Consider the following 26106-nt stretch of genomic DNA (forward strand, 5'->3'; position numbering starts at 1 on the left):
CCCAATTAACTGACTGTTTGATGGCAATAACTGAATGGCACATAATTACGAATAAATAAGTGGAAAAATTAGAGAGCAAAAATCTGAGATTTGACACTACCATTGGCCCCCATCAAAAAAGTGTTAATCTGAGCGTTTTCTGCAAATCTTTTTGCAAATTTCCCTCTGCATTCTGTATGCAGACGGCAAAAAAACTAATTAATCACAGTCAATAATAAAGGATTTTAAATCTGAGAGAACAGCAGCAGGGGATATTGATGAGAGCGTAAGCCACGTTTAACACCCTGCGCAAGCTATGGTAGACTCACAAATATAGCCGTTCCTCCGTCCCTTTAGAGTTGCACCACTCTGCAGATGTTTCATGCTAAACTTACATTTTCTTTCCCACATGTAATTTGGAAGCCAAAAGAATTTAAAAAATGATTGAAGGAGAAAAGCTGGGGGGAAAGATATGCCTGCGTTTGGTCACCTCGGTGTTTAAAAAGTGTAGCTGGGACTACTTTGACTGATTTGTGTTTTTGCCCCACGTGCCAAATTCAACTGCTCTATTTTCAACTCGTAATTCCTCGCAGAATTCAGGCATGTATCTAATTTAGAACCTTTCTTTCTGAGCAGTACAATATTACCTCCTCGTACAGGGCTCAATGGAGCAGAACCAGCCACGGTTTCCTGCCAGAAAGCGGTTCATTCTCAAAAAAATAAACACCCTTCGCAAAGTAATTGTTCAGGTTATTGTTCAAGTTTTTTTTTTTTTTTTTTGTTCGGCCTGCAGAAGCCAGGGAAATTATGCCACCCACCGAAGAGGGAAAAATAGAGTGAGCGCAGCACAAATGGACAATGTCCCACGACAGATCTTTAAGAGAACATATGTATGACAGCCCCCATTTGAGTCTTTCTCTCTCTTGTATTGAGTCACAGCTGACTGCTGCTTAGGTGTAAAGCACAGCTAGAAATATATTTATGTTTCTTGACACCGATCCGGAGTGCTTTCCTGTTCCAGGGCAGATGTGCATTTACGGATGGCAGTAGTCACCAGGAGCGAACGCCTTTGGCCTATGAGTCCCAAAGCCCCAAGCGGCCAGTGCCAGCTCTTGGAGCGGTGGGACGGCCCCCGAGGCGGGAGGCTGCGAGTTCACGTCCGTCGGAGGATGGTCGCGGGCGTGCTGGTGTTGGACCCCCCAGGTCTGTGCGGCTGCAGGGCAGGCAGGGGGGGGCTCACTGCCCCCCCAGAACACAGGCTATAAAAACAGCAGATGGTCTGCTGGTGACACATGGGGCTCAGTCTCACCCATTCTAATAGTTGGGGAGCTCCAGGCTTTGTGTAGTCGGAACAGGCTGACAGTCAGTATAAATATGGTGAATATTCGCCTTGAGCTTTCATCAGTACAGCTGAAAATTTGTAATCTTGTTTTCTTTTAATGTTATTTGCTAAGAGCAGCAGGTCTTTAATGAACTCTTAGCACGACCATCTTACAACTCAGTGGCAAACTGGTCATTTTACAAAGAATGGGGGCTATAGTTAGTGTTAGTGTTAAACATATATTTTATGGGACGGTCCCTGTTATTATCCAATAACGCCATGGGGCTTAGAGCATCGTCCAGAGCTGATTAGGGGATGTACTCATTTGTCTTATACCAGTTCGTCGTGCTTATTTTTATTTTTTACATAATGTTTATTGGAGACAACAACATATGGTGTATGAGTGTGTGCGCATATGTATAAATACACTACAGGCGTCGCTACGTGTGAGATTGCTAATAATGGATCGAGTTTAAAAAATGCCATGGCATCAATCAAGAGCGAAAAAGGCTGCAAGTAGGACGAAAAAGGGGGGGTCAGTTTTAATAGAATTTTTAAAACGGTGTTCGAAAAAAGCAGGCTAGCGTTTTCTGCTTTAGAGCTCCCTGTAATTTGGAGCGTGTGGGTTCGAGCCACTTATTTTGTGGTCGCTGGCTACTTCTGCGAAAAAGCCGGGTCCGGCACAGCGCTCGCTGAGCAGGCCCGGCCGGCCCCGCTGATTGACTGACTGGCTCCCTTTCGGGTGCTTGGCCGCGGTCGTCTCTGCCTCCTCGGCTTAACCTCAGGGCGTGGCGGTCCGCTCTCGGGTGTTTGGAAGAGGGATCGCCGAGCCACCTGCCCAGGATTTATTTACTCCCCTGCACAAACACCCGGGCGGCCTGTTTATGAACGCAGATCCTGAGCACATGGGTAAACAAACCTTTTTTCCTCCTTCCACCGTCTGTCAAGAAACTTCACTTTAGCTCCTCTGCTCCTCAGCTTGCTGTATTAGATACAATGGCATGGGACGGATTTGATCCGTGATAGCTTACGCATTCGTGTTTGTCTGAATTAACATAATCGGATCCTTTAATCAAATTGCATAAAAAATCTTTGTCTTTGCAGTGCAATTGATGTCACACAAGCCCGCAGTGCCCGAGTCTGTATTTTCTACGAATTTGCTGTCGCCGTGCACATTTTTCTATTTTTACGATGCAGTCCGACGCACAGTGCTAAGAAATACTTTTCACGGAATACAAATATAAAGTTTAACCACCAAGTACTGCAAGCAATCTTTTGGTATGGTTAAAGTTGTACATTTTTGTTTCTTGAGCCAAGACATCTGTGTAGTGACACACCCTATAATTATAAGCGAAGGGAACAGTGCCTTACGATTATTTTCATCCTTATGGCATACATGTGCAGATCAGAGTTGCAGCTGTCAGAGGAAACAATTAACATGTTAAGGAGCAGAGGAACTGGCTATTCCCTTTACACGTTTGATAGTTTGCAGTTTAATTCAATTATTAAAATAAGGGTTTAAAAGCTGCAACTAAAGCAGCTTTCTGAATATGTGTGTGTGTAAGTGTGTGTGTCTGTCAATCTTACCCTACATTTCATATTAGGTAAATGCTGCAGGTGGATATAATGTGTTCAGATGTACTCCAGTGTAAATTTGGATAAATCTGTGTGTGCACATCATGCTTGCCACAGTACTCGTATTACTACTGCATAGAACTTGGCAAACTCATTCTTTGCATTAAATCAGGATTTTTGTGTGAAGCACAGCTTTGGGAAGACCTATCATGTAGAGCAGTGGTAACCAACCCTGTAGATCCTGGAGATCTACCATCCTATTGGTTTTCACTGTAACCCTAACAAAGCACACTTCATTCAATAGCGAGAGATCTTGCTGTTACTTAGTAGTCAGGTATTCCAAAATGGGGTCAAAATGATAACCTACAGGATGGTAGATCTCCATGAACAGGATTGGTTACCACTTATGTAAAGTGATCTTTTGTGCTTTTGCAAAGGGATTCCATTGTGGTTTAGGGACCCGAAAGAAAGCGTTTTAGACCTGCCGTCCTGCTGGAATTACTGTGTTTTTGCAACTCTGCATAACTCAAAAGGACAACACATAACCTACAAGAGAATCCTAACTCCTTGGCAATTGAGTATTTTTTTTGTATTTGTATATACCCATTGATATTGATGGAAGATTCTCCATTGTTATCGAAGTTGAGCTGCCATTGGACAAGGAGAACTTGAAATGTTTCCTTAAGTATTCATAGTCACTGTACACCCTGGTGTTCTTGTCATTAAATACAGAGTTCTTTTCCCCATAAGAATTTGGGTTTCTCAGTTGACTGAATAGCCCTATTAGGTGCACATAGCCATCTCTGTAAGCGAAACCCGTATCGGGTATCTGAGAGGAAGTGTAATTCTGGTAGATCCCAAACAACTAGCACACCTCAGCACATCTGGTTTCCACCACTGCATCTATTACACAGAAACCTGGCTGTGTGAAGTCACGTCCAAGTCAAATAAGCAATCCCCCTTTTTCCCCTTCAAGGAATACCTTAAGAGGGACAAGGGCAAGCCTGCCAAAAAAAAGGACTCCGACCTCAAACATTCCTGTCGTACAGGCCGTGTTTTCATTCCCCCAACAAATTTACACAGTTGTTAGTGATGGCCCGGGATTCCTCCTCCAGCGCGGCCCACCAATAATAAACAGAGGCCAGCTGACACCGCGAGACACCTGCAGGACCGCCTGACAGTGCGGGATTGTTCCCAGGCCAGGGGGGCGCTGGGAGGCCTCGGCGTTCCTGCGAAAGTGTGATCCAGAGAGAGGGCGTCGCCACGGCGGCCTGACGCACGCCGCGCCCCCAGATAAGTGCGTCAATGGAAAATCCCGTCGGAGAAACCCCCCGTCTCCCCCGCACCCCCCCCCCGCCCTCGATAAAGCCGTTCAGTCATTTCCCCCTGAAACCCACCCGCGCCCCCAGACCCATCCACCCCCCCGCCCCCTCCCTCGCCACCTCTACTGAATGGTGGATGTATGAGAGTCTGTTCAGCCTCAGCAGTTCCACTGGCTATAGGCCGTATGGAGAGCACACCGCTACACGCGCTGCCTGCTTTGAGGGAATTGGGATGTCCCCATTATTGTGCCCTCCCCTGTAAAGACACTGGGGGACACAAGAGGAAATGCTTAAAAACCATCTCCTCTGGTGTTCTTTTATTTGTGAATGCCGTTCTTCAGCCAAGGTATCAATTACTGTCCGTGGTTCCTGCTGTAAAACACGTGTACCGTACATATGTTATAGTGATAGAGACAAGTGTGCTCTAATGTTTTTAACAGTCTTCATTGTTTGTTTGTTGTCAACAGTAGTGATTTTCCAAGTTATAATTCTATATGAACAAGCAGTATTAGGGGTCAGGGACACAAATTGGATTTGAAATCCTTAAAAGTACAAAGTTGTGGGGTTTTTTTTCTCCTTATTTTCTCTTCTCCCCTCCAGTTTTATCTCTGGTTGTCATTGCGCTCCATTAAACTTTCACTGATGTGACCTGTATTTTAAGGTCATGAAGCTTCATCAGGCAGATGAAATTACACAATGTATTTGTGCCGCGTGAATTTACATGCCGGATCACAAAAGAAGGTCCCGAATATTGAGTGTCACAAAGGGCTGTTTACCCGAGACGCTGGGTCTGCGTCTCGTATCAAATCTCAAATCAAGAGTGACGGCCCCCTGGCTCCTTTAATCCATTACATGGGATGCAGCTCTTTCAAGCCCCCGTCAGGTGAGATCACCTGTTTGCAGCCTGCAAAGAGGCGGTAGACCCTTGCGGTTTTTGGTTGGGGTGGGGATCGCTTTTATTCCGTTCCAAGCCTTAATAGGGATTAAAGCGCGAGTGGGATCAGCTCCTCCGCTGTGCATTGGGGGGTGGGGGGACGGGGGACGGGGATGGGGGGTGTTGCGGAGGTTGATACCGTGAGCAGAAAAACGATCCGCTCGCTCTCCTCCTCGGACCGTAATTCTTCGCGTCCGCCTGGTGATTTACTCCCAGCTCTGGCTGGGACGCACAGAAGCCGCAGACACTGTAGCTGCCCCGGCCCTCCGCGCAGCTGCGCACCCGATAGCATCTGTTTAAAAGATACCGTGACGAGCACTCTCCTTTGAGCTTGCGCAGCGCTAGCTATCTCAGATCTGCAGACGATCGACGTTCTGACGGCGATACCGATGCGATATCCCCGCCGTCCGTGTCCCTCTCTGATCTGCTCACTTTGGTCAGTTGGTGAGGGTAAACCGAGGAGCCAAAACAGAATCTCTTCTCGCACACGTTTTGTTTTTCACTCCCCTCCAGTCGCCGTTCAGACAAAACAACCTCAGAAGAGATGACAGTGTATTTTGTTTTGCATTTGTCTGTTTATCAAAGGCTGGTCTTTATGATGTTATCAACATAAAAATATCATTTCAAGTTCTTCTGTCACCTGTGGCTTTTCAACTTTGCACCTCTTTCATATTCTTTGCCTTGATCTGAGCAAAACACATTTGTTTATTTTTTTGGGAGCCCAAATGATTAAGTGACTGCAATTCAGGTGACTCTTCAGTATGTGAGAAACAGTGAACAGTTAATATCGTTATTTTTAATAATTAATTAATTTTGTTTCAGAGCAGAGACATTGAGCCTAATCAGAAGTTTTGTTTCTAACTGAATAGGATTTGAATACTGTATAGCGTCACATTAAAATGTGGGAGTATTTTATGCAGCCTACACTTTTGGTTTCCCAGGTATTAATGATTGACATCAATCTTTTGTCGAGTTCTCAAGGCAGCCTGTTCTTGATTATTTACACAGCGTTTCCCTCTGCTTCTTTTTCAGTCCATCATTTTCATAAGGGACAGAAATGCTCGTGGACAGGAAATATCTGGGTATATAGACTACTCCCACAGACTGCAGACCGAAGATTTTGAACCATATTTCAGTGGAAAGAAAAAGTTTTTGCCAAAGTCAACTGATTTAAGGTAGGTCTATTTTAGTTGTGATAATGTCCACTCTTATTGCAAGATTTTTCTTTTGAGAAAATATTCTTGAGAGAATATTTTGACATGCATTTTTTCCCCTTTAAGATTTATTTACCATTCCCAGCTTGTCTACTACCTCAATTTCCCCAACGGGCTTTAGACTGCCCTTGCATTAGCATGCAGCATCTGTCATTGTGGCACTAGCATAAGAACACTAAATCTCTCCCAAACACAGATGTGAAATGGATATGCACGCCAGACTATCAAAAAGCGTGAGATTTATGCTGCTTCAACCACAACCAAGTCAGACCTCATTAACTTCTCAAGGTACATTCGAAAGTTTGAACTTTCACACTACAGACTTTCGGAAGTGCATCTTGCGGGAAGTTCAAATTGCCACGGCAAGTAATACATTTAAATTAGATTTGGAAATGGGTAGTTATTCATCTTCACCATTTAAAAAAACATTCTCTTCACTTCTACCCTTTTAAGGAGGGACATGTCTCTCTATTAAACCAATAGTGTGGATGGCATTTTCCTCAAAAGCATTTTGCTGCAAAAGTGCTATTTCAATAATAAATATGGTCAGATTTGCTTGAACTGAGTATGGCCATTCACACATGGCTACGCAACATTACCCTGTGCATTCCGAAACTGTACTAGAAATCCCATGAAGGCAGACACACATGGATGGGGAGATGATAGGAAAACCCATTTTTTTGTTTTCCTCTCGACTGGAAAGGTCATGAACATCTGGCTTCTTCGTCTCTTTAATATAACTGCGCCGGTATCTGATAAGGAGATTAACTGTCCTGCTGGTGGGTTGTGATGAGAGATCGTCTATACTCGCTGACATCCATGTCCTATCAATTGTGGTGTTGCTTGTGATATTAAAAGATATTGACCTTGCAGGAGAATGGCTGTTTGGATCTCTTTGATTCAGATGCTGCTTTCGAGCATTTTCCACCATGTTCTGAGAACAAACAGCAACACTTAGTTGTGGGAGTATGTATGACTCTATACTGTGATTTCCCTTTACAGAAACCAAGATGGTCCACTATATGCATATCAAAATAACTGATTACCACCATATTACAGCTAGCAAGTTGTTAATTAGATGGGAACTTGAATTGCTAATCATCACAGATCTTAATCGCCTGAATTTGACGTAACTCTGAAACCTATAGACCAGTTGGAACAGACGCACCTGGCCTGTTCAGTCACATGTTCCCCCACCCAGCTACAGTCCAGTGAAAGTGAGTGGGTTCCCAAATGGTCTTTCCATAGGAAAGTTGTGTGAGTCACGGAGTGGGCATGCCGGGGGAGAGCCTCCACCCACGGAGCGCGTTTATGTGGCAGGCGGCTCCAAGGTTCGGCCCTCTCTCCCTCTGCGGGGAACAGTAACGCGCGCGGTCTCCGCTAAGAGGGAGCAGATGCTGACTCCGCCCCCACGCGGCACGCTCAGACGCACAGCGCTTCACCACACGTCCGGCTCCTCTCCCCGTGCCACACGCAAACTGCATCCGTTGCCATCGTATCGAGCCTTCTGCCATTGTGCTGGTGGATTCAGTTGAATCCATAAATATTTGCAAGTTTTTCAGAATGTTTTCACTGGTCAAAATATTTTTATATTAATATGAAAATCTTCAGCAAACTATCCGCCAACTATTTTTTTTGGAACTTAATGAATTGAAGGGATGTCCCTACATACAAATATAAACTGTACTTCCAAATTTTCAACTCATTCCAGTTACATTACTGTTGACTAGTAGATCAAATGACCATCAAGAAGGAGGCTGAGTAGTACATACAGTTTACCTTGGTTCACTGTATAAACCAAGGCCATCAATCACAAACCGCTAGAAGCAAATAAAGGTGCTTATTCGGTGTGTCCGTAGCGTGCAGTCAAATCATCCCACCAGGTTGCCCCACGCAGTCAACTTCCTGTCATTCCAGATGTGCCTGATGCATCTCTGATGTCAATTTAATGTTCCATCACAAAGTTGACCATCTGCTTATGCTATCTGAGGCTGTATCCTTTTCAGTATCAAGTCTTCATCTGGCCATGTCATGTGATGCTGTGTTCCGTCTTCAGTGGATTTTTAGCATAGCTGCTGCCTCGCATCACCTTTTAGCATAAATGAATCGAGCGGTCTGCGTTCCTCAGGAAATTGGCCTTGTGTTTGCAGTTAGCCGGTTTTTACCCTCAAGGAATGCAACATTCGCTACTTTTCAACTAGCCTGTATTTGATTTAAATGAACAGAAATCAACCGAAATGGAAGGAAGAAAATGCTGTTGAATAAACACCTGTCGCGTAGCTTGCAGTGATGCCAGTCAATATCCGCTACCGAAGATGTGTAGAATTAGTTCCCAGCCCTATTGTAGCTCTGCGGAACATGAAAATGTGCAGCACACACTGGTCCCCGAGCACACTTCTGTGTCAGTCAGAGATTTTTATGGCAGGCTGAGACATATGGTACTGCAGATGGAAGAACTCACCCACTGTACCCCCGACTAATTTTAAACCCCCACCCCCAGAGCTCCGCTACTGGACCTGGAAGCCGACTGGGCCAAAGATTTTGCCATGTCAGAGGAGTTTCTCCCACATTGCGTGTGCAAGTCTGTGTGTTTGCGACTGTACGAAACATTTAACTTGAAGGATTTCTCCATAATAAAAACAAAGTTTTCCTCCTCCTGGCCAAAAGCATATTGCTTCCATGCTCAGGTCTTGCAAGCGCACCTGTGTCTGGCTTCGTTTGCTGCTGTAAAAATATTTGCACTGCTGTCCTACTTTATTAACTTTTAATATGAAGAGAAATGATTCCAGCTCCTGACGTGAATGACCAGTTTCCCCCCTGAAGCATTGTTCGCGCTGAGGGGTTGTGTGTCATCCTATGTTAGACACAGTACACAGTGGATTTGCTGGCTATGATAAATATTTGTTGGAAAGAAGGTGAACATTCCACGTTTTTGTGCAGACATCCACATGTGGCGAACACACATATTAAAAACCAGAAGGAAGCTGCTTTTAAGAAGTTATGATGAACAGCAAATGTATAAACCGTGAAAAGGTAAGATTACAGAAAACACTCAACACTCACTCAGACCTTATCAGAATGCATAATTTAGCATGTTGGGGCTCTTAAGGAATTAAAATTGCTGTTTTTTTTGTTTTTGTTTTTGTCAGTACATACATTGTGAGCCTGCAAATACAGGTTTTATGTTGTTGCTGCCATCAAAACCCACAAAGAAAGGGAGCTGTTTATTCAGATATCTTTGTCATACTTTGAGAAATAGCATTTTAAACACAATCCTTGCGGTCTGTTTACATGAAACTGGGCATTTAGAAGACAAAGGGATTTCATAATAGTATTATGATCTGTGTTCATAGCGAGAGTCGCTCTGAGGAGTGGAACGCTGTAAACCTGTTTTAGCACAGCGGTGCCATTAATCACATGAGGTTCAGCCATGTGGAATAGAGTATTACACCCAATTGTGTCACCACCTTATGTAATGCAGGCGAACATTATAGCAGGGAGTCCAGGACTTGAAAAGAAGCCAGAACTCTATCTGAGCTAAGCATGCAATATGGGCCTCAACTGTGAGTATCTCATTTGTTTGCTCAGTTCAGGTACTTTCTTGGAGAAGGCATTATTTCTGTTGGCAAGTAGTTTTTAAACTGGAAATTTGCTGTGCTTTGTGACTGTGGCAGTGTTCTATTGGTTAACCACAATATTGGTTAAACTCAGGCAGAAATCACAAACTATCTCCATGTCACTGTAAACAGCTTCATTGTCAAGTCCAAAGTGTATCTTGCACTCAAAAAAGAAAGGAAACTGGAGAGACTTCTGATTGCTAAAGAAGGGCAGAATATAGTCAGCTATGGATGGGGACATGGGGCTGTAACTGTAGATCCAACGTGAGACAAGCTGCTGCTTCTTGTTCTGTGGTACAACTACAAGAAGATGCTCATGGTCACGTATTTAGAGCAAGACAGTCATTTGTACTACTCTAAGTCTAGGTTGAAAACATTGCAATCCATCTCTCAGGGTGTGGTGCCAACCAGGAGTTTCCAAGTCATTACAAAATAAAGCTTGCAAATGGCCCTGATTGAGTTGGATCTGATGAAACTAAATCATGTAATTCTCAGAGGAACTGTATGAGTATGGCTACTAGTCTGACCAAGTGGTTACCGAATTTATACTGCCTGTGTGTAGTAAAAGCAGTATGCGATATAACCTGCTTACTTATAACTGCAAAGTTCATTGGGAAAAGAAAGAACTCTTACTCGATCTGACTTGCATATCTACAGGTCTGGGATATTTTCTGTCTGGGATATCTTTTCATGTTTTCTGTAGAAATATCTCGTGTCAGACTTATTTTTCTCTACCAAAATTAAGCGGTTCGCCATGGTATAAAAGCGGTCGACCAAAAAATGTTAATTGCCATCTGGCGTTTCGATATAAATAGGCACTGAAAATACCAACAAACCTTACTCTGAATGAGGAAATGTATAGTTGTACACAAACTGAGTGTCGTTTTTCTCTCAATACACAGAAAGAATGCTTACCTTGGCATTTTCAGAAACATTATGCATAAGGTAGGCCATGGAGGGGGTTTGTCTTAAACATGGTAACAGCAAATTAAAGACTATTAACCCCAGCAACTGTATCCAGTGCCCTTTGTACAAAAAATGGTTTTGAAATGAGAACGCTTTCCTGTCAAAAGCTTGGACATTATTTGTTGGTTAATTTTGTTGTTTTTTTTCTGCTTAAATATGGCATTTCCTGCAAAGATCATTGTGATGTGTGAGTGTCTTGCGGATTGTCATCAGAACAGGAAAAAGAAGTGATTATCTTAAACCCTGTCTCTCTGATTTAAAAGAAAACTTAAGTTGTACAGCATGCATACTGTGGCGTTAACTATTCCTATGACCTACAGCCATTGGAGGAGGCAAATAGCTCCCAGGAGTGGATCAGACCATTCAAGCGATGGTGGGGAGGGGGAGAGTCGTGCAGATTTGGCTACACCTCTCTCGAGAGGCCTTGGTGATAAACATCAGTTCTTTCAAGATTTGGAACCGTGGTGTGAATCCTCCCGAGTTTCTGAAAGATTTATTTGAATCCCTCTATTTCAGTATGATTTGCAGGGGTTAGGTGTGGAAAAAGAAATCTTTCCAGCTAGGAGGGGTGAATTGTAAGGTTAGCAGTAGTTCAGACCCAAGGAGGTATGGTTTTTCGATCTTCACAAAAAATTAAACGTGTTCAAATTTTTTGCCATTGAGTAAACAAAGATTTACAGTTATAGGGTCTGAGATTGTAGTGATCTAACCAAAATGTCACACAAGAAAGATGTCTTATAAATATCCCATGTAATTACACTTGAGATTTCAGGAATAGGTTTATATGAAATTCTGTAAGGCTGCTGCTGAAAGAAATTCACAGCTAAAAGAAACCAGCCAATAAACTAACATCAGCCAAATGAGGACAATATTTCAAAATTTGGAGTTGATGTTAGCTCTCAGTGATTTGTTGTTTTATGGTCACGGTCATGAACGTTTTACATCTGTTGTTTATGTTGTGCTGGAGCCATTGAGGCAGCACAGCAGTATAGCATGCACCGCACTGGCCTTCTTCCAGTGCCTCATCATTATCATGCAAGCTACGCATAATTTGTTGTCACTTTCTCATCTACTCGCCTCTCCCTGGATTTATAAAGGGGCCTTGTCCCCACGGCCCAACTTTCTTCTTGGACCACGTCGGTTGCTGGGAAACGGCCAAGGGTCCAGCACAGCAACCTTCCACGCCTCAAAGTGTGACATTTGGAGTTATATTACTATAAAGCATCTGGCCCACAGCAGACAAGCCAGTGATGAGAACCGCCAGAAAGAGCCAGCATTTCGCTCAGGGACCCAAACCATTGAGCGCACTGGTTTCAGTCAACACTGCTTTCCATTGCCAAGTTACAGTAGCTGCTGTGTGGAAGGCAAAATGTATACCATTAAAATGCTCAACCTGATTGCTCTCCCGATTAGATATGATTGTGGGGGGTTTTTTTGTTTTGTTTTTGGTTTTATTTTGTAGTAAACTGGTAAAACAAAACGGTAAACAAGGGGTTATATATGTACACATAGGGACTAACACATGAGGTTAGGCGCATCAGAACTTACTCTGAGATCAGTAGAGGTCAAAGAGCATTCATTAGATTTTTCATTTTCATTATTATAAAATGTAATTCCTATTTTTCTGTCTTCACTCTCACACCTATTATATGCTCCAATAATTATGGCGGCTGAACTAGGTAATAATAGATCAGATAAACGCAAATACAGGAATCCAATAACACACAATAAAGGGAAACCATACATAGTGTAATAACAAGACCAGGTCAAAACCTAGTAAGTGGCTGGACCGGCCGACCAATGGTGTAACTTCATCACTCAGTCACAGACATTTGCGTTTGTAGGGCTGGCCCTGCTGTTGCGGTCCAGCCAAAAAGTAATGGAGAAACTAAAGGAAAGCAGAATTTAGTCTCTGTGGATAACCCAACCCCTCCCCCTGGCTTATGGAACCCCTCTTTCTCTGATGTTGGAATATTTTTCAATAATTTTTTCCTGGCAATCAGCCATTTCTAGTTAAATGTTTAATAAATAGTTTAAATGAGAAGTGTTTTTGAGACTGCATTTTAACTGTATTGCTATGGTCAAAACCTTGTTTTTTTTGGCTTTATTTTTGTTGCATGCATACACATGTCATTACACATTGTTGTCTCTACTTATGACAGTAGAAGTATGTGGGAAAGGGAAATGAGGATCCAATCGAGCACCATCTGCCATTTATTTTGGAACCCAAACCCATTTCTAATATTCAGAGCTGTAACAAAATGCTCCCCCTTTGAGAAATCCAAAACAGCTCTAATCTGATTGGGGAAAGAGTTGATATTTCCCATATTTAAAGTTACTTTTTATGATGTTGCTTGCCAATTTAACTCTTTGTATTATTAGAGGCTAAATTCAAATTTAAGTATAATACCATTTGACACTGGAAAAACCTTTTTGAAAGTATTTACTAAGCTGTAAATATGTACCATCAAATCAGTGCCTGTCCAAGAGTAGCAGTGGTGGCTAACATTCAAATAATACCCATAATGCAGCAGTGGGGTCACATTTGCATTATCCTGGATGCTGTACCCAGCATATACCTGGGAGATGCCTTGTGGTTGATCTTTGGCCACCTGTTGTGCACCTGTGACGATGAGTTTGTGAGGTTACAAATTGTTTGCGCTTACAGTTGGGGATTGTGTCTACAGCTTGGACCCCATCATTGCTGCCTGCGGCTGTAGTCTAAATTGCTATTGGATTGGGCAAACGTGGTCCGTAGCACATTAATGAATGGGGATGAAAGCTGACTAATGTTCTTCTCATCTCCACAGCTTCTTAAACTGGGAAACTGAGCATGTTTGTTCCAGGGACAGCCCAAACTACCACGTGATTGATGACAATCCAAGTGGCATGGTCTTCAAAAACAAAATAGACAGAAAAATTGTGGACGTGACTCCAAAGGTATTCGAACGATATGTTCAGACTTTTCTTTGTGAGTTCTGCACTCCCTTTTGTTTTCTATCTCAAGGCAAAAGCAAACAAACGAAGGTGCTTTCTGCAGAGGGAGTTCACCTGTTAACACCCATTACAAACACATAAAGCATTAACCTAAGTGAACCTAAGTATTCACTGCTTACAAGTTAGCCTACTTTGGTTCAGATTTAAGACTACTGAAACATAAGTGGATGGCACATTCAATGTGGAGTTATTCACCACAAATTAATAATGGGTTACCATCCATTAATGGGAAACCGTTGCAGAACTGCAGAATAAGCCTGGTTTTGCTTGTTGCTCATGTCTTAAAACTACTCACTTCCCTCGTCTTGTGATCAAAACACCACTTGCTGTCATCACACATTGCAAAATCTCCAGACGGAGTGTTGTAAATTAACGACACATGAGAATCAAATCAGCCGTGATCAGTGGAGTATAAACACAGCAAAAAATGGTGACCTCCAGGCACAGAAGCCTGTTTTCAGCCCAACCGCGACCCAGCCGGGCCTCGGCCAGAGCGGGGACGGGACGGGGGGACAGGTGCTTCCTCAGCGTCTACACACCAGACCAAAAGAGATCCTGAGAATGCACTGTGAAATCCGCCAAGCGCAAGCAGATTGCTTTTTTTTTTTTTTTTTCCTTTCCCCCCCACTGTTTATGCTGAGAGGCTTCACGGACCAGAACTATTTTCAAAGTTTAGAGAACTCAGACTGCCGGGACGGAGTTTGGTTGCGCCGTGTTGTTGAGGCTACGATGGCAGTCTGAGTGTTCTGATTGCGGCGGATCCACCCCGGACCGCACCGCCTATTAAAAACAAGGGGGGGAGGCAGAGAAAGCCAGACTCCGAAAACTACCCGGGTGCCCGGAACACAAGGCTGTCCTACCCACTGTGAGCTCATCGTCCATGTGGGCACATTCTTTCTCCTGGAAACAGCCAGAATCAAACATTTTGTTTTTTGTTTTGTTTTTTTTTTTCTTTGAAATTTAATGCGGTTATTATTTGTTTTTACTGCTTTCATGCTATGCATTGTTAAAATTCAAATTTCCTTTTTTGTGATTTGTAGATCCTGTTTCTTATGGCTAAAAGGACCGTGTTTTCCTTTGTGTGTGATCTGAAGATTTTTTTTCCCCCCAACTTTGAATGAAAGCAAGTTTGGAAATTTGCACCCTTTTAACTTTGACCATTTAAAAATGTCCCTTGAAGGCAGATAGCCTGTCCAGCACGCATAGCAGAGCGCAGACCAGCAGTCATAATTATATGGGACAAAATTTAAGTCAATGCTAGAATGAAATCCTGTGAATACAGATACTGTTCATACATGCACCCGTGTTTGCTCCTCTTTGCATGCGTGTTCCATAAACACACTTCGTTCTCAGATCTCACAATCAGTCATGAGAGATGGATATTATGTTAAAATCTGAGGTGAACCCTAACTCATGGCACTTAGCAGATACTCTTAATCAGAGCAACATGCACAGCTTACGTTCTGTACTGAAGCAACACTTGAAGGGCGCAATGCCCCAGCTGAGAATCAAACCTACCAGAGGCAGAAACCATTATGCTAAACTGCCACCCCAATTTAAATGGCTTCTAACGGCCGAACCCATAACCACGGTTCACCTAAAGTTCTTCAGCTTGAATGAATATATTCACGTTTTAAATCGGAACACGATGCTGAATAATTCCGTAGAAGAAAAGCCAAGTAGAACTGGAACCCAGAAACAGTTTTGATGTCGTATCATTTAGTACTGTTATCTATTCCTACAATTAGAATAGGTCTCCTAGTTCCCAGGTGTATTGTTGGCTATTAGCCAAAAACATATTAGGCTGGAATAAAGTGTTGCATTCTCACAATTCAATTTAGAACTCATGACAGGAAGTCTGTTGTGATAGAGGAAAGCTTCACTTATAACCGGTGATTACTTGCTGTGTTTGGACACAATTGAAAAGGATCACTGACATTTTTTTTTCTCTCTTCTACAACCCCAAGGGTCCAACTGGTGATAGTTCCTCCTGCACTCCTATCAAGACTGATCTCTACATGCAGGTTGTGATCTTTGACCACATCAACAGGAGGAGAAACTAAGCCAAGGCATGCTTTGGAAAGAATCATTATTTGACATTGCCGACAGACTTTAATTTTATCCAGTGTTGTTTTTGTGACAATTACAGTATATTTGGATGCTTGGAATGCTTGTGTAATGTAATGTTTTACTGCTGAAGCCCTATTTAATTAAATAAAACAACTTTTTCTTGTTTTAAAATCTGTTCTTGCGTGATATATAATTGTAGTGAATTAAATGCTGTTGTTCATTTAAAGAATATGTAAACAAGGCCCATTTGATTGTAAAGTCCCACCAATTTGTTTATAACTTGTACTGTATATGATAAAGATTCCATGGTGCTTTAGTTGCTGTCTAGCTGTACTTCTGAAAAGCAATGTTTTCTGGAGATATTTCCCTCCAAGCAATTCATTAACTCACCAGAGATGTGCGTGACTATCTGGGGCCTTGTTATGATGCTCAGTTTAGAGTTTAAAGACCTTTGATGTGACTCTGCGCATTAGCCAAATGCAAATGTCTGACTGCAGCTAAGCCCCCGTACAAACCTCGTAATTGTTTGTATTCCCAGCTGAAAACTGGCAAGGAGCTTGTTTAGGATCGGAAAAGCAACAAATGAGTAACCAAGGAATCGGCAACCTGCTCCGAGACCTGAAGCGGAGCGTTTTTTTTCCCCTGCAAAACGTTTCCTGTTTGCATAAACAAAAATAAGGGCGTGAGGGCTCGGAGGCGGGAAGCTTTCATATGGTCCCCCGGGCTTGCAGTCGGACTGTGAGAATGCTGGCAGGTTTACAAAGGGTGGGCGAGGGGTCTCAACACCCTCTTCATGCGCACAGATGCCAGGGAGACTCGCTTCAAAGAGCTCACCGGGTTTACGTGTCGCTCACTCGGTGTCGAATCTCAGAAAGACTCAAATTTACAAATGCTTGACCTCGGGACACATTTTGCGGTGCGTTTCAGCCGAGAGCTGGCACCCGTTTTCTAGCTGGGCACATCCTGCGTGCCTTTCCGTTGCTTTGATTGTGGGCACACAATCACCACAACATGCCAGGATTTGAAAGAAACAAAAGAAAGTTTTATAAAGACGGAGTAAATAAAATGAAAATATTTTAACTGAGAGCAAGAGTTGCGCCTGTTCGTTGGTTAGTTCGGGGAGAAAAATGTATAACAAATACGGAATTTGTTTGGACCAAGTCAAACAAATTTGATGGTCATGCAAGGCTGCTGGGGTGACTTGGATGTTTCCTCTGAAGTAGGATCGGGAGTTTCAGTTGCAAGCAAATCATACAGTGGCAGAGGTGCTTCAACTTGCTTGTTTCCTTCGACCCCCTTACCCAAAACAAAATTTCATGTTCCAGACTGCCAGAAAACCTTACAGATTAATTAAACAAAAATGTTATCAGCCCTATGGCATAACAAAAGAGAAATTATAAGTATGGCCCTGAAATGCATCTCAACAGGTACCTCACCATGTGAACAGGTATTTGAGAATACCCTCAGAACTTCCCTGAAAACTTGCTTTATCTCTGTGACTAATTGCATTATATGTATTGCCTTATTAGAACATTAATAGTGAACTCAGTGCTTTTGAAATGCACCTTTACAGTATTTAACCCTTGTTCCAGCTCAATAAATAGATGTAGGCTGCATGGTGTAATGTGGTGGAAAGAAAAATGCCCCTGTCAAAAATCTTTTCAGTCCTGCATTATGACTATGATTTTTACTCTACCCCACACACGTACCCCAGAGTTCTCTGCAATGGACAGCATCAAGCAATGTCCCCCTGTCCATTAGTCCGAATGATTGTGTGCGTGCGTGCGTGTGCGTAGGCTACACATTTGACACTTACGTACAAGTGTATTATTGACATTAAATGTCCAAGGGGGAAATAATTTCCTCCCGAGCGCCCTTGAAAAATAAAGAGTGACAGGGGGCATTGAAACTCTTTATTATAGATCTTATTTTGTACGTTTGGGATACGATGCCGCATCCGGATCACACTGCGATGTACAGGATGTGCGTGCTTAACTCCATTGAACGCGACAAAATAGGAGCGAGAGCCTTTAATTCCGCCAATAAGCCGTTTCATTCATCGCCACATCCCAAGCCCACAGCTTTGCTGAGACACTTTTCACGGATCTTTCTTTCGCACATTATTAACAGTCTAGAAATGAGTCATCCAATAACGCGTAGAAGAGTTTTGTTGAGTTGAAAGGGAGCTTGAAGACATTACTTACAACTTTTTCATAACTAATTGTGTCATTACATTGACGCTTTCCCCCTCAATATATTGTATCTTGGAGGATTCTTACAACTCATTGTGATTTTTTTGAATGTGCAAATAGAGCTTTAATTGTAAAAATCCATGTTTTGTTCAAACATTTTCCCTTAACGGTCTCATTGCATATGGGATTTTAAATAAATCCTGATGTTCCGCACACAAATATAAACGGCGCGTGTTGGTAGCATAATAAAGTTGGCAATAGAAATGTGTGCTACCTAATGAAAAATTTTCAAATGTTCTGGCGTTGAGCAATTCGCTCCTGTAAACGTGCCGTTTCTGTAACCAAGGGAGGAAAAAGATGGTCCCATGAGCCCTATATATTACCATGCACAACGTGTTTTACCTTCAGTGAAAGGCGAGAAGGGGTGCGATTGGCTGTCGATTCCGAGAGCAGCCCAGATCCGCGATACAAAACCAAAAGAACTGCCCCTCGCAACTACCACTACTCTATAACAGTGAGGTGGAGAGGCAAAAAAATAACTGAAATATAACCGACTGCCTGAGTACTTTGACACCGACTAGGCTGTAACTCATCATTGGTAGCAGCGAGCTTCTGGAAGACAATCACACTATTCCGTGCGGCCACTGTGTTCGTAGCGATTACCCTACACTATCTTTCCAGGTGGGCTAATGAAAACTCGCCTGAGATAGAAGAGCACTTTGGAAACCCACTTTGCTCTAAAGCTTCTGTCGTGACTTGTCAACTCTACTTTCTATTCGAAGTATGGCTGGCTGTCAACATTTATTCGTCCTTTTTATCGGATGGAGCTATCTATGCGGTGGATATTGCGCGATGCTGAAAGATCATTTCATCGATCTGAAGAGACTGGCGCATTCGGGGCATTTTGGGGACACTCTGGATAAGGATCACTCAGTCAAGGATGAACACGATCTGCATTTACAGGATACAGTGTCGGAGCACATGCAGATGCTCTACGAGAAATACAACAGAGCAGGTTTTCAATTCATGGACGGAAACACGGTTCGCAGTTTTAAAGCTCACTGGGGTACGTATTACGCGTTACTATTTTGTTGTTCGGTGCTTAAGTTACACTGACGCGCCGAGTGTAGTTCCACATTTTATATTGAAGATGACTCGTTTATTAGTTGTCATTGTTCTGGATTCGGATTCCATGCGTATTGTAGACTCGCCGTGGTATGGAGGATGCGTTTTGGCTATTAACAGAAATCCACCTGTTCGGAAACCCGCGCGGGTGAATAAAGGCTCCCCGTGGTGGGGACCTGTCGTAGCAGGATGCCAAGTAAACAAGAATTGTTTTTCAGTCAGTTCTGCAAAACGCGTAATAAGACATACGTAAGTGTATGATGTGCATTTTTATTTTTTTAAAAAAGAACACAGCTGTCAATTTACTGATTCTTGTATGCTGTTTTAACTGTGACGTGGTGTGTGCTTCTGTGTGTGAGTTGCGCCTGCACGGTGACTTTCTTATATATTTAAGACTTGGTTATACACATTATTAATTACACACAACCATTTTTGTGTGTCTCAGACACACAACCTAGATTGACTTTTTATTTTATATGTGAATGGTTAAATTACTTCACACTATGTTGAAAGGTAGCCTATTATAAATCATAATGTATCCTAAATATTTTTACATTTTGTTACAAAAATGATTGAAAATTGTCATCATGGTTCATTGTTAAAATAATAGCATTTTTGCTACAGCGTACTTTTTTGGGAAAAATGCTGATGATTGAAATATTGTTCTCCATTTAAGAGAGGATCTACAGTAGACTTAGCAGACTGCTTGGGCGAGTCGGGGGAAGGAGCGGGGGTCTTCTGTCTCTTCGTAATATGAGAATATACCTCCTCCTACAGGCACCTCTTAGAAATGCACATGCAACCTTTTGAATGGCCCCAAATGTTTCATACATGACTGAATGCGTAAGGTGCTTGCAATGCTTTCCATCCTTACTTCTCTGGGGTGGGAGAGAGTTATTTTGAATCGGCTCAGAGTTATGCATTTGTTTAATACAGTCCAAAATGCAGTGTCACAAGAAACATATCTAATTCTTATTTGCTGTTTATGCATCCAGGTACAATCAATGGTAAGCAGCTGCAGATCTTTAATCTGACATCCCTGACCAAGTCAGAAGACGTGCTCTCGGCTACTCTGCACTATTACATAGGAGACCTGCAGAACGGCACCCACGGATGTGCAAGCCCTAAGACCTGCCATCGTCATGGCCCGCGAAAACAGGGCCACATTCATCTGGACGTGTGGAGTTTCGCCTCAGTAGATAACAACACGAGGACTCTGGGACACTTTCTCATCAACGTCTCCACGCTCCACCGGGACTTCATATCCTGGCAGTGGAGGGATATCACGCGGGTCGTCAACCGGGCCAAGCACCACGACGAGCTTCTGATCGGCATCGCCGTGTCATCGCGGGGGCGGCGGCCCTGGAAGCAGCTCCTCTCCGACCGCTCCCCGTACGTCCTGGTGTACGCCAACGACTCGGCCATCTCCGAGCCCGAGAGCGTGGTCTCCACCCTGCGCCGCCACAAGGGGGCGCTGGCCCCCGGGCTCCACAGGCTGGGGGCGCGCGCGGCTAACGGCACGGCGCAGCAGCAGCAGCGGCGGCGGGCGAGGCGCTCCGCCAACGTCCTCCTCCCCCTGCAGAACAACGAGCTGCCCGGGCCGGAGTACCCGTACGAGACGCCGGGTTGGGACGAGCCCGGCCCCTACGACCCGCTGGAGGACAAGCCGGCCAAGCGCCCCAGGAAGAAGCCGCGCAAGAACCAGCGCCACAAGGTGCCGCTGCTGCAGTTCGACGAGCAGACTATAAAGAAAGCGCGCAAGAAACAGTGGAACGAGCCGCGGAATTGTGCCCGCAGGTACCTGAAGGTGGACTTTGCGGACATCGGCTGGAGCGACTGGATTATTTCCCCCAAGTCCTTCGACGCCTACTATTGTTCAGGCTCTTGTCCGTTTCCTATGCCAAAGGTACGTATTTTTGCAGTCAGAGGCTGTTAGTGTGCATACTTATGTTCCAAATATTTTTCCCTTGCATGCAAATATGCAATGCTCTTCACTGTCCACTAGATGGCATCAAAAAGTAACGTTTTGTCAGTGGTACCCGCTTGCGCGAACTGTTGCATCAGTTAACTGCTGGTGTAGCAGCAGAAAGACTTTTCTTAACTGACCTGTTTCTTGCTGATTTAAAGTTCCAGACTCCGTAGAGTATCAGCTCTTTTTTGTTCTGGAATGAAAAAAATAAAGTCCAATTTCTGAAAATAAATGTATTCCTGAAAATCCAACATTTTGGAGAGACTTGCAAATGTTGCTTTAGATTTTTGCTTGTACAGACTCTGTCCAGCAGGTTATAATAGCATGTAATGACCAATGTTATAATTGGTTCTTCTGTACAGTATACAAAAATAAGCAATTGTATTGCAGGTATAATATTGGTAATTACATTTACAAATATATTCTGGTTTTAAATGAGTGGTTATACATATAATATTTAACAAATAGATGTGACCAGCTGTTTAAATCACCATTGAGTGGAAATACCCAATGTAAGGGGTTCACCAAAGTTATGATTTCATTATTGCCTTTCTGGTGGAGTATGAACTGATAACATCATTATATAAAATATCATTATTGCAAATATTTAAATTAAGATGCAAAGCAATTTAAATGAACTTTTTTGATGGTCTTATCATTTCACATGCTAAAAGTAAATAATGCTGAAAATGCACATTTATCTGTTTAATGTAGAGCAGCCTCTTGTGGTTGAACTATGAATGAAACTAAATTTAGATTTGTTGGTGTCAATCTGACATCCAACTGGCTGACTGAGACTCTTATCCCTCACATGAAATGCATAGTGCTGAGAAACAGTTTATAGTCATTTAGTCTTTAAGACAGCAGACAGATGTAAAATAGCTGTTAATTAGTGCTGGGCTGTTCTGTTTGCAAAAATGATGGGCGTGATATTACAAGTGGTGATGTCACTGAACAAAATTGAGTGCCTTAGTGGCTGAACTAAGTATGTTATTTGTATGGTAAATGTGTACTTTAAAAAATAATAATAATTTCAAAAAGAAACTTTCCATGATGGGTAGTTGAGTATGCTTTTGCATAAGCCCTACACTTATGAAAAAGCTTGCAAAGTTACTTCAAGAAACCAAGTAATTTGTCAGGATTATTTTTTTTAGGTACCTTAGTCTGTTTGCATATGTGGATAGTTCTCCCTAAACAGTGTAGGCGCTTGTTTAAGTCTTCCAATCTAGTTTTTTTCTAACTTTGCACCTTCATTTTAGCCTTTTAGGAACAACCAGCAGCCACACAGTAAAATGATCAGTGTTAAATTAACTCTTACCAAGTACATGCGGTCATTGTTGTACACTAGACATTTTACTGTGTAAAATCAGCATTCCAGTGAGGACTATGCAACAGATGGTTGCCCAGCTCAGGGTAGTATGGGTTCTGTCTTGTGTAGACTGACATCAGTATAATCTAAATTAACTTAAGGCTCTTTCTTAGTTTTAACACATTTTCAGCAACTTATACATTTTTGTCAGTTTTTGTACAGAACATCAAATGTGTGTCATTTTATTTTATAGCTATTCAGCTATTGCCAAAGTGCATTGATATTACAGATTTAATACGGGAGATTGAGTGCAAGACTCACGCATTGACTCTGTGCCTTGCAGTCCCTGAACCCCTCGAACCACGCCACCATCCAGAGCATCGTGCGGGCCGTGGGCGTGGTGCCGGGGATCCCCGAGCCCTGCTGCGTCCCCGAAAAGATGTCCTCCCTCAGCATCCTCTTCTTCGACGAGCACAGCAACGTGGTCCTCAAGGTCTACCCCAACATGACCGTGGACTCCTGCGCTTGCAGATAATGCAGGGACACAGCCTGGTGCCCTCCCCTCGAGAGCCCCTTTTGCACTGGAAGACAGACTACAATTCCCATAGCTATCTGACTACAATTCCCATAGCTATCTAACTATTCAAAGAGTATGTGAACAAGACAGCCAAGACTGTGTACTGTTTTTGGAGCCAGAAGGTCGACCATTCTCCCTGATAGAACAGTGCAGTGGGCTGTCTTTATCGATCAGTCACGCATACAGGATGGATGGTCAGTCCACTAACATCACCTGCTCATTGTCATTGACACAACGCAAAGCAATTTCACAAGAACATGCAAGACATACTATTGGTGTTTTGTTTCCTTTTTTTGTAATAACGGAGGCATAAACTGAATCGGTTATAAAAGAAAATTTGAAATGTCTTCTCTTATCTATATTGCTGGAGAAAAGAAATCAGTTGGAGGCAACTGTGCCGAGAGCTTAAAGCGAGTCCTCTGTTGTAGCCTCTTCCTCTCCTGCAAGAAACATGTCTGACTCTGCTCAAGCCCCTGGAATTCCATTGACGTATCTTTAGCCAAATGGCAAACTCTGCCGCCTCGTTTTGCTGACACTTATGCATGAAAATTCACCTGGTGTGAACTTTTTCTGCGTTCCTCCTCCTTTGTCATCTTGCAACTTTACTTTTGCGTACTGTTACATTGCAGTAATGTACGATTCTCTCTTATCAAATAGTTTTGTATGTGCTATCTATGGCTGCTATATCAAGATATATTTGATCGCAAAGACTAAATGTGGTTTTAAATGCGTTTACAATAAGGTAGCCTTTAGGTGATCAGTATGTGGTTATGTTATGATGCTTTTTGTTTCTCAAATATACATGTATCCAGCAGAAACTGATCCATGGTGTGGAATAGAGAGGAAGGAATGGTAAAGCATCAGCAATGCAGAACTGTAGCAGTCTGCATGATGAATTCCCCACTTTCTCTCCACATGTATCTGTGAATGATGGGATAGCTTTCGGTCTTAGCTTTCATTCATACCTGCCTGTTTCTCACACTGACATATATGAATACAAACTGTACAATGTGCAACTTGCACACCATTGTAGACTGATCAGCCCCTGAACTCAAAGGAACAAGCAATAAAAAATGATATATAAGGCTACACAAAATAAATAATAGGACTAAATACGATGTTGAAATTGATGTCGAGAAAATTGCTTGGTGATAATAAATCTTTAGTTACTGCTTTTTTATAAAGGGAATTACAAGATTTACGTGTTTTTTTTTTGTTTGTTTGTTTGTTTTTGTTAAACAAAGGAATTACCAGAGGAAACTTGTCAATTTTTTTTTTTTTTTTACTATTTTCTATTTTTCTATGTACATGATGTGAATAAATACATAGCATTTATATGATACGAATGACAGGTATATAGGCACATTATATTGCTATACTGAATGGAACTGCCCAGCCTTCCTAAATGTCCCAACACTTTTCTCACTTCATGGTGCCCTGCTTGCTTAGATATTTGTGATGCAGTCATTGCTAGCATACCCTCTTTGATGATAATCATTGGAATTATAAAGAGTAAAGGAGACAGGATTCATTAGTTTTAAACAAGGCATAACACAAAGTGTTGAAGTCCTTATGACTCATCCCATGAACTGCTCAGTATGTAACTCCTTCATAAGAACTACATAGCACATTCGTAACCATTCATAAACATTCATAAAATGCTTATGTCAACAAAATATGGTGTGTGCTTTTTGGAATGTCATGGTAATGTCGAAATTGCACCCAATGTTTGTGGCTATTGACATAATCATGTATTGTCTTTGAATGTGCCATACCTCTTGTGAAGGATTTATAAGGTATAACATGGCATTCATAGAAATTGTTACACAGATTTCTCATATTTGTAATTGGGTGTGAATGGGTGTTATCTTTTGGATGAATCCATTTCAGTCTCATTTGAATTATTGCTGAATGAATTTCAAACTACACATATGCAGCACCACTACTTGACTGTATGCCATAGTGTTTGTTTTGCTTAAGGGAAACTTTGTCTGCTGCATAGTGATACCAGCATTACAATTAATTGCTCTTCAATAAGTACATATATAATGAAGGTAATATACCATATATTTATTTTTGAAAAGTTAAATAAAATTTAGAGGGTAACACATTTTATAGATATGTATATTGGTTTTGTATATAATGTATGTCTAAAATGATATTTGTATGCTTACTTGTCTCAAAGGTGGAAACACATTTGTATTTTTGTTTTTATTACCTAATGTTTAAGTAAAAAATTAAGTAAAAATTGTGTGAAGGCTATCATATAATATTTGAAGTCCAATGATGATTTAAAAAAATAAATTATCACATTGGAGAAAAAAAACATATATTTTACATTTTTAAAGTGGGTAATATTTTATTTTTCAGAACTTAAGAGTTTCATTTTTGTACTGTTCCTGTCATATTTTCAATGGGGAAAAAATTGAATGACTTCATTGTGTTGCATTTTAAAATTCAGTGTAGTATTTGAGACTATTTCACTGTATGTTATGTTTTTATGGTAGACAATCATATTGTTTTTGAGAGTAACTGTATACACTAAATGGTTGTTTTATATGCACGGGACAATTTTGTATTCCTGTTCATCAATTTTGTCAGTTTGCAACTTCGACAAATTCCAATCCAGTAACATATTGTTGTGATGAACAATTCTTTGCAACACCACATTATACCAAATGGCTATTTACCCATTAAAAAGGGTTTATGCAAATTTATATAAGGAGGCATGTGGGAACATTTTAAATAGGAAAGTCTGTGGAAATTAGAATGTAACCTGTCTTTTATTTCATTGCCATCCTCCAGATATGGCTGGTGCAAACTTTTCATGTGTGTATATTTTAAGAACTTCCTCTACCACACTGTAACACCTTTCTTGTAAATGTTTATGAGTAGGTCTAAAGGAAATGCTTGTACAAAACGCCTCATAAAAAAATATT

General features: G+C 42.0%; 2 protein-coding genes across 2 annotated transcripts in view; both read left to right on the forward strand.

The window, feature by feature from the left end:
• The window catches only part of cfap299 (cilia and flagella associated protein 299), a 75096-nt gene extending 58932 nt beyond the window's left edge, over positions 1-16164 (forward strand). Inside the window, exons 5-7 of the mRNA XM_035435616.1 lie at positions 6164-6306; positions 13739-13868; positions 15893-16164. Coding sequence (XP_035291507.1) covers positions 6164-6306; positions 13739-13868; positions 15893-15988 — 369 coding nt within the window. The 3' untranslated portion in view covers positions 15989-16164. The remainder of the gene's footprint in view (positions 1-6163; positions 6307-13738; positions 13869-15892) is intronic.
• Positions 16165-18590: 2426 nt separating this feature from the next.
• bmp3 (bone morphogenetic protein 3) lies at positions 18591-23838 on the forward strand. Its single transcript, XM_035435901.1, has 3 exons — positions 18591-19253; positions 20308-21218; positions 22934-23838. Exons 1-3 carry the CDS (start codon positions 18971-18973, stop codon positions 23123-23125), a joined length of 1386 nt encoding a protein of 461 aa, XP_035291792.1. The 5' UTR covers positions 18591-18970; the 3' UTR covers positions 23126-23838.
• The last annotated feature ends 2268 nt before the right edge of the window (positions 23839-26106 follow it).

The sequence above is a fragment of the Anguilla anguilla genome, chromosome 10 (genome assembly GCF_013347855.1).
Source record: "Anguilla anguilla isolate fAngAng1 chromosome 10, fAngAng1.pri, whole genome shotgun sequence".
NCBI classification, from domain to species: domain Eukaryota; kingdom Metazoa; phylum Chordata; class Actinopteri; order Anguilliformes; family Anguillidae; genus Anguilla; species Anguilla anguilla.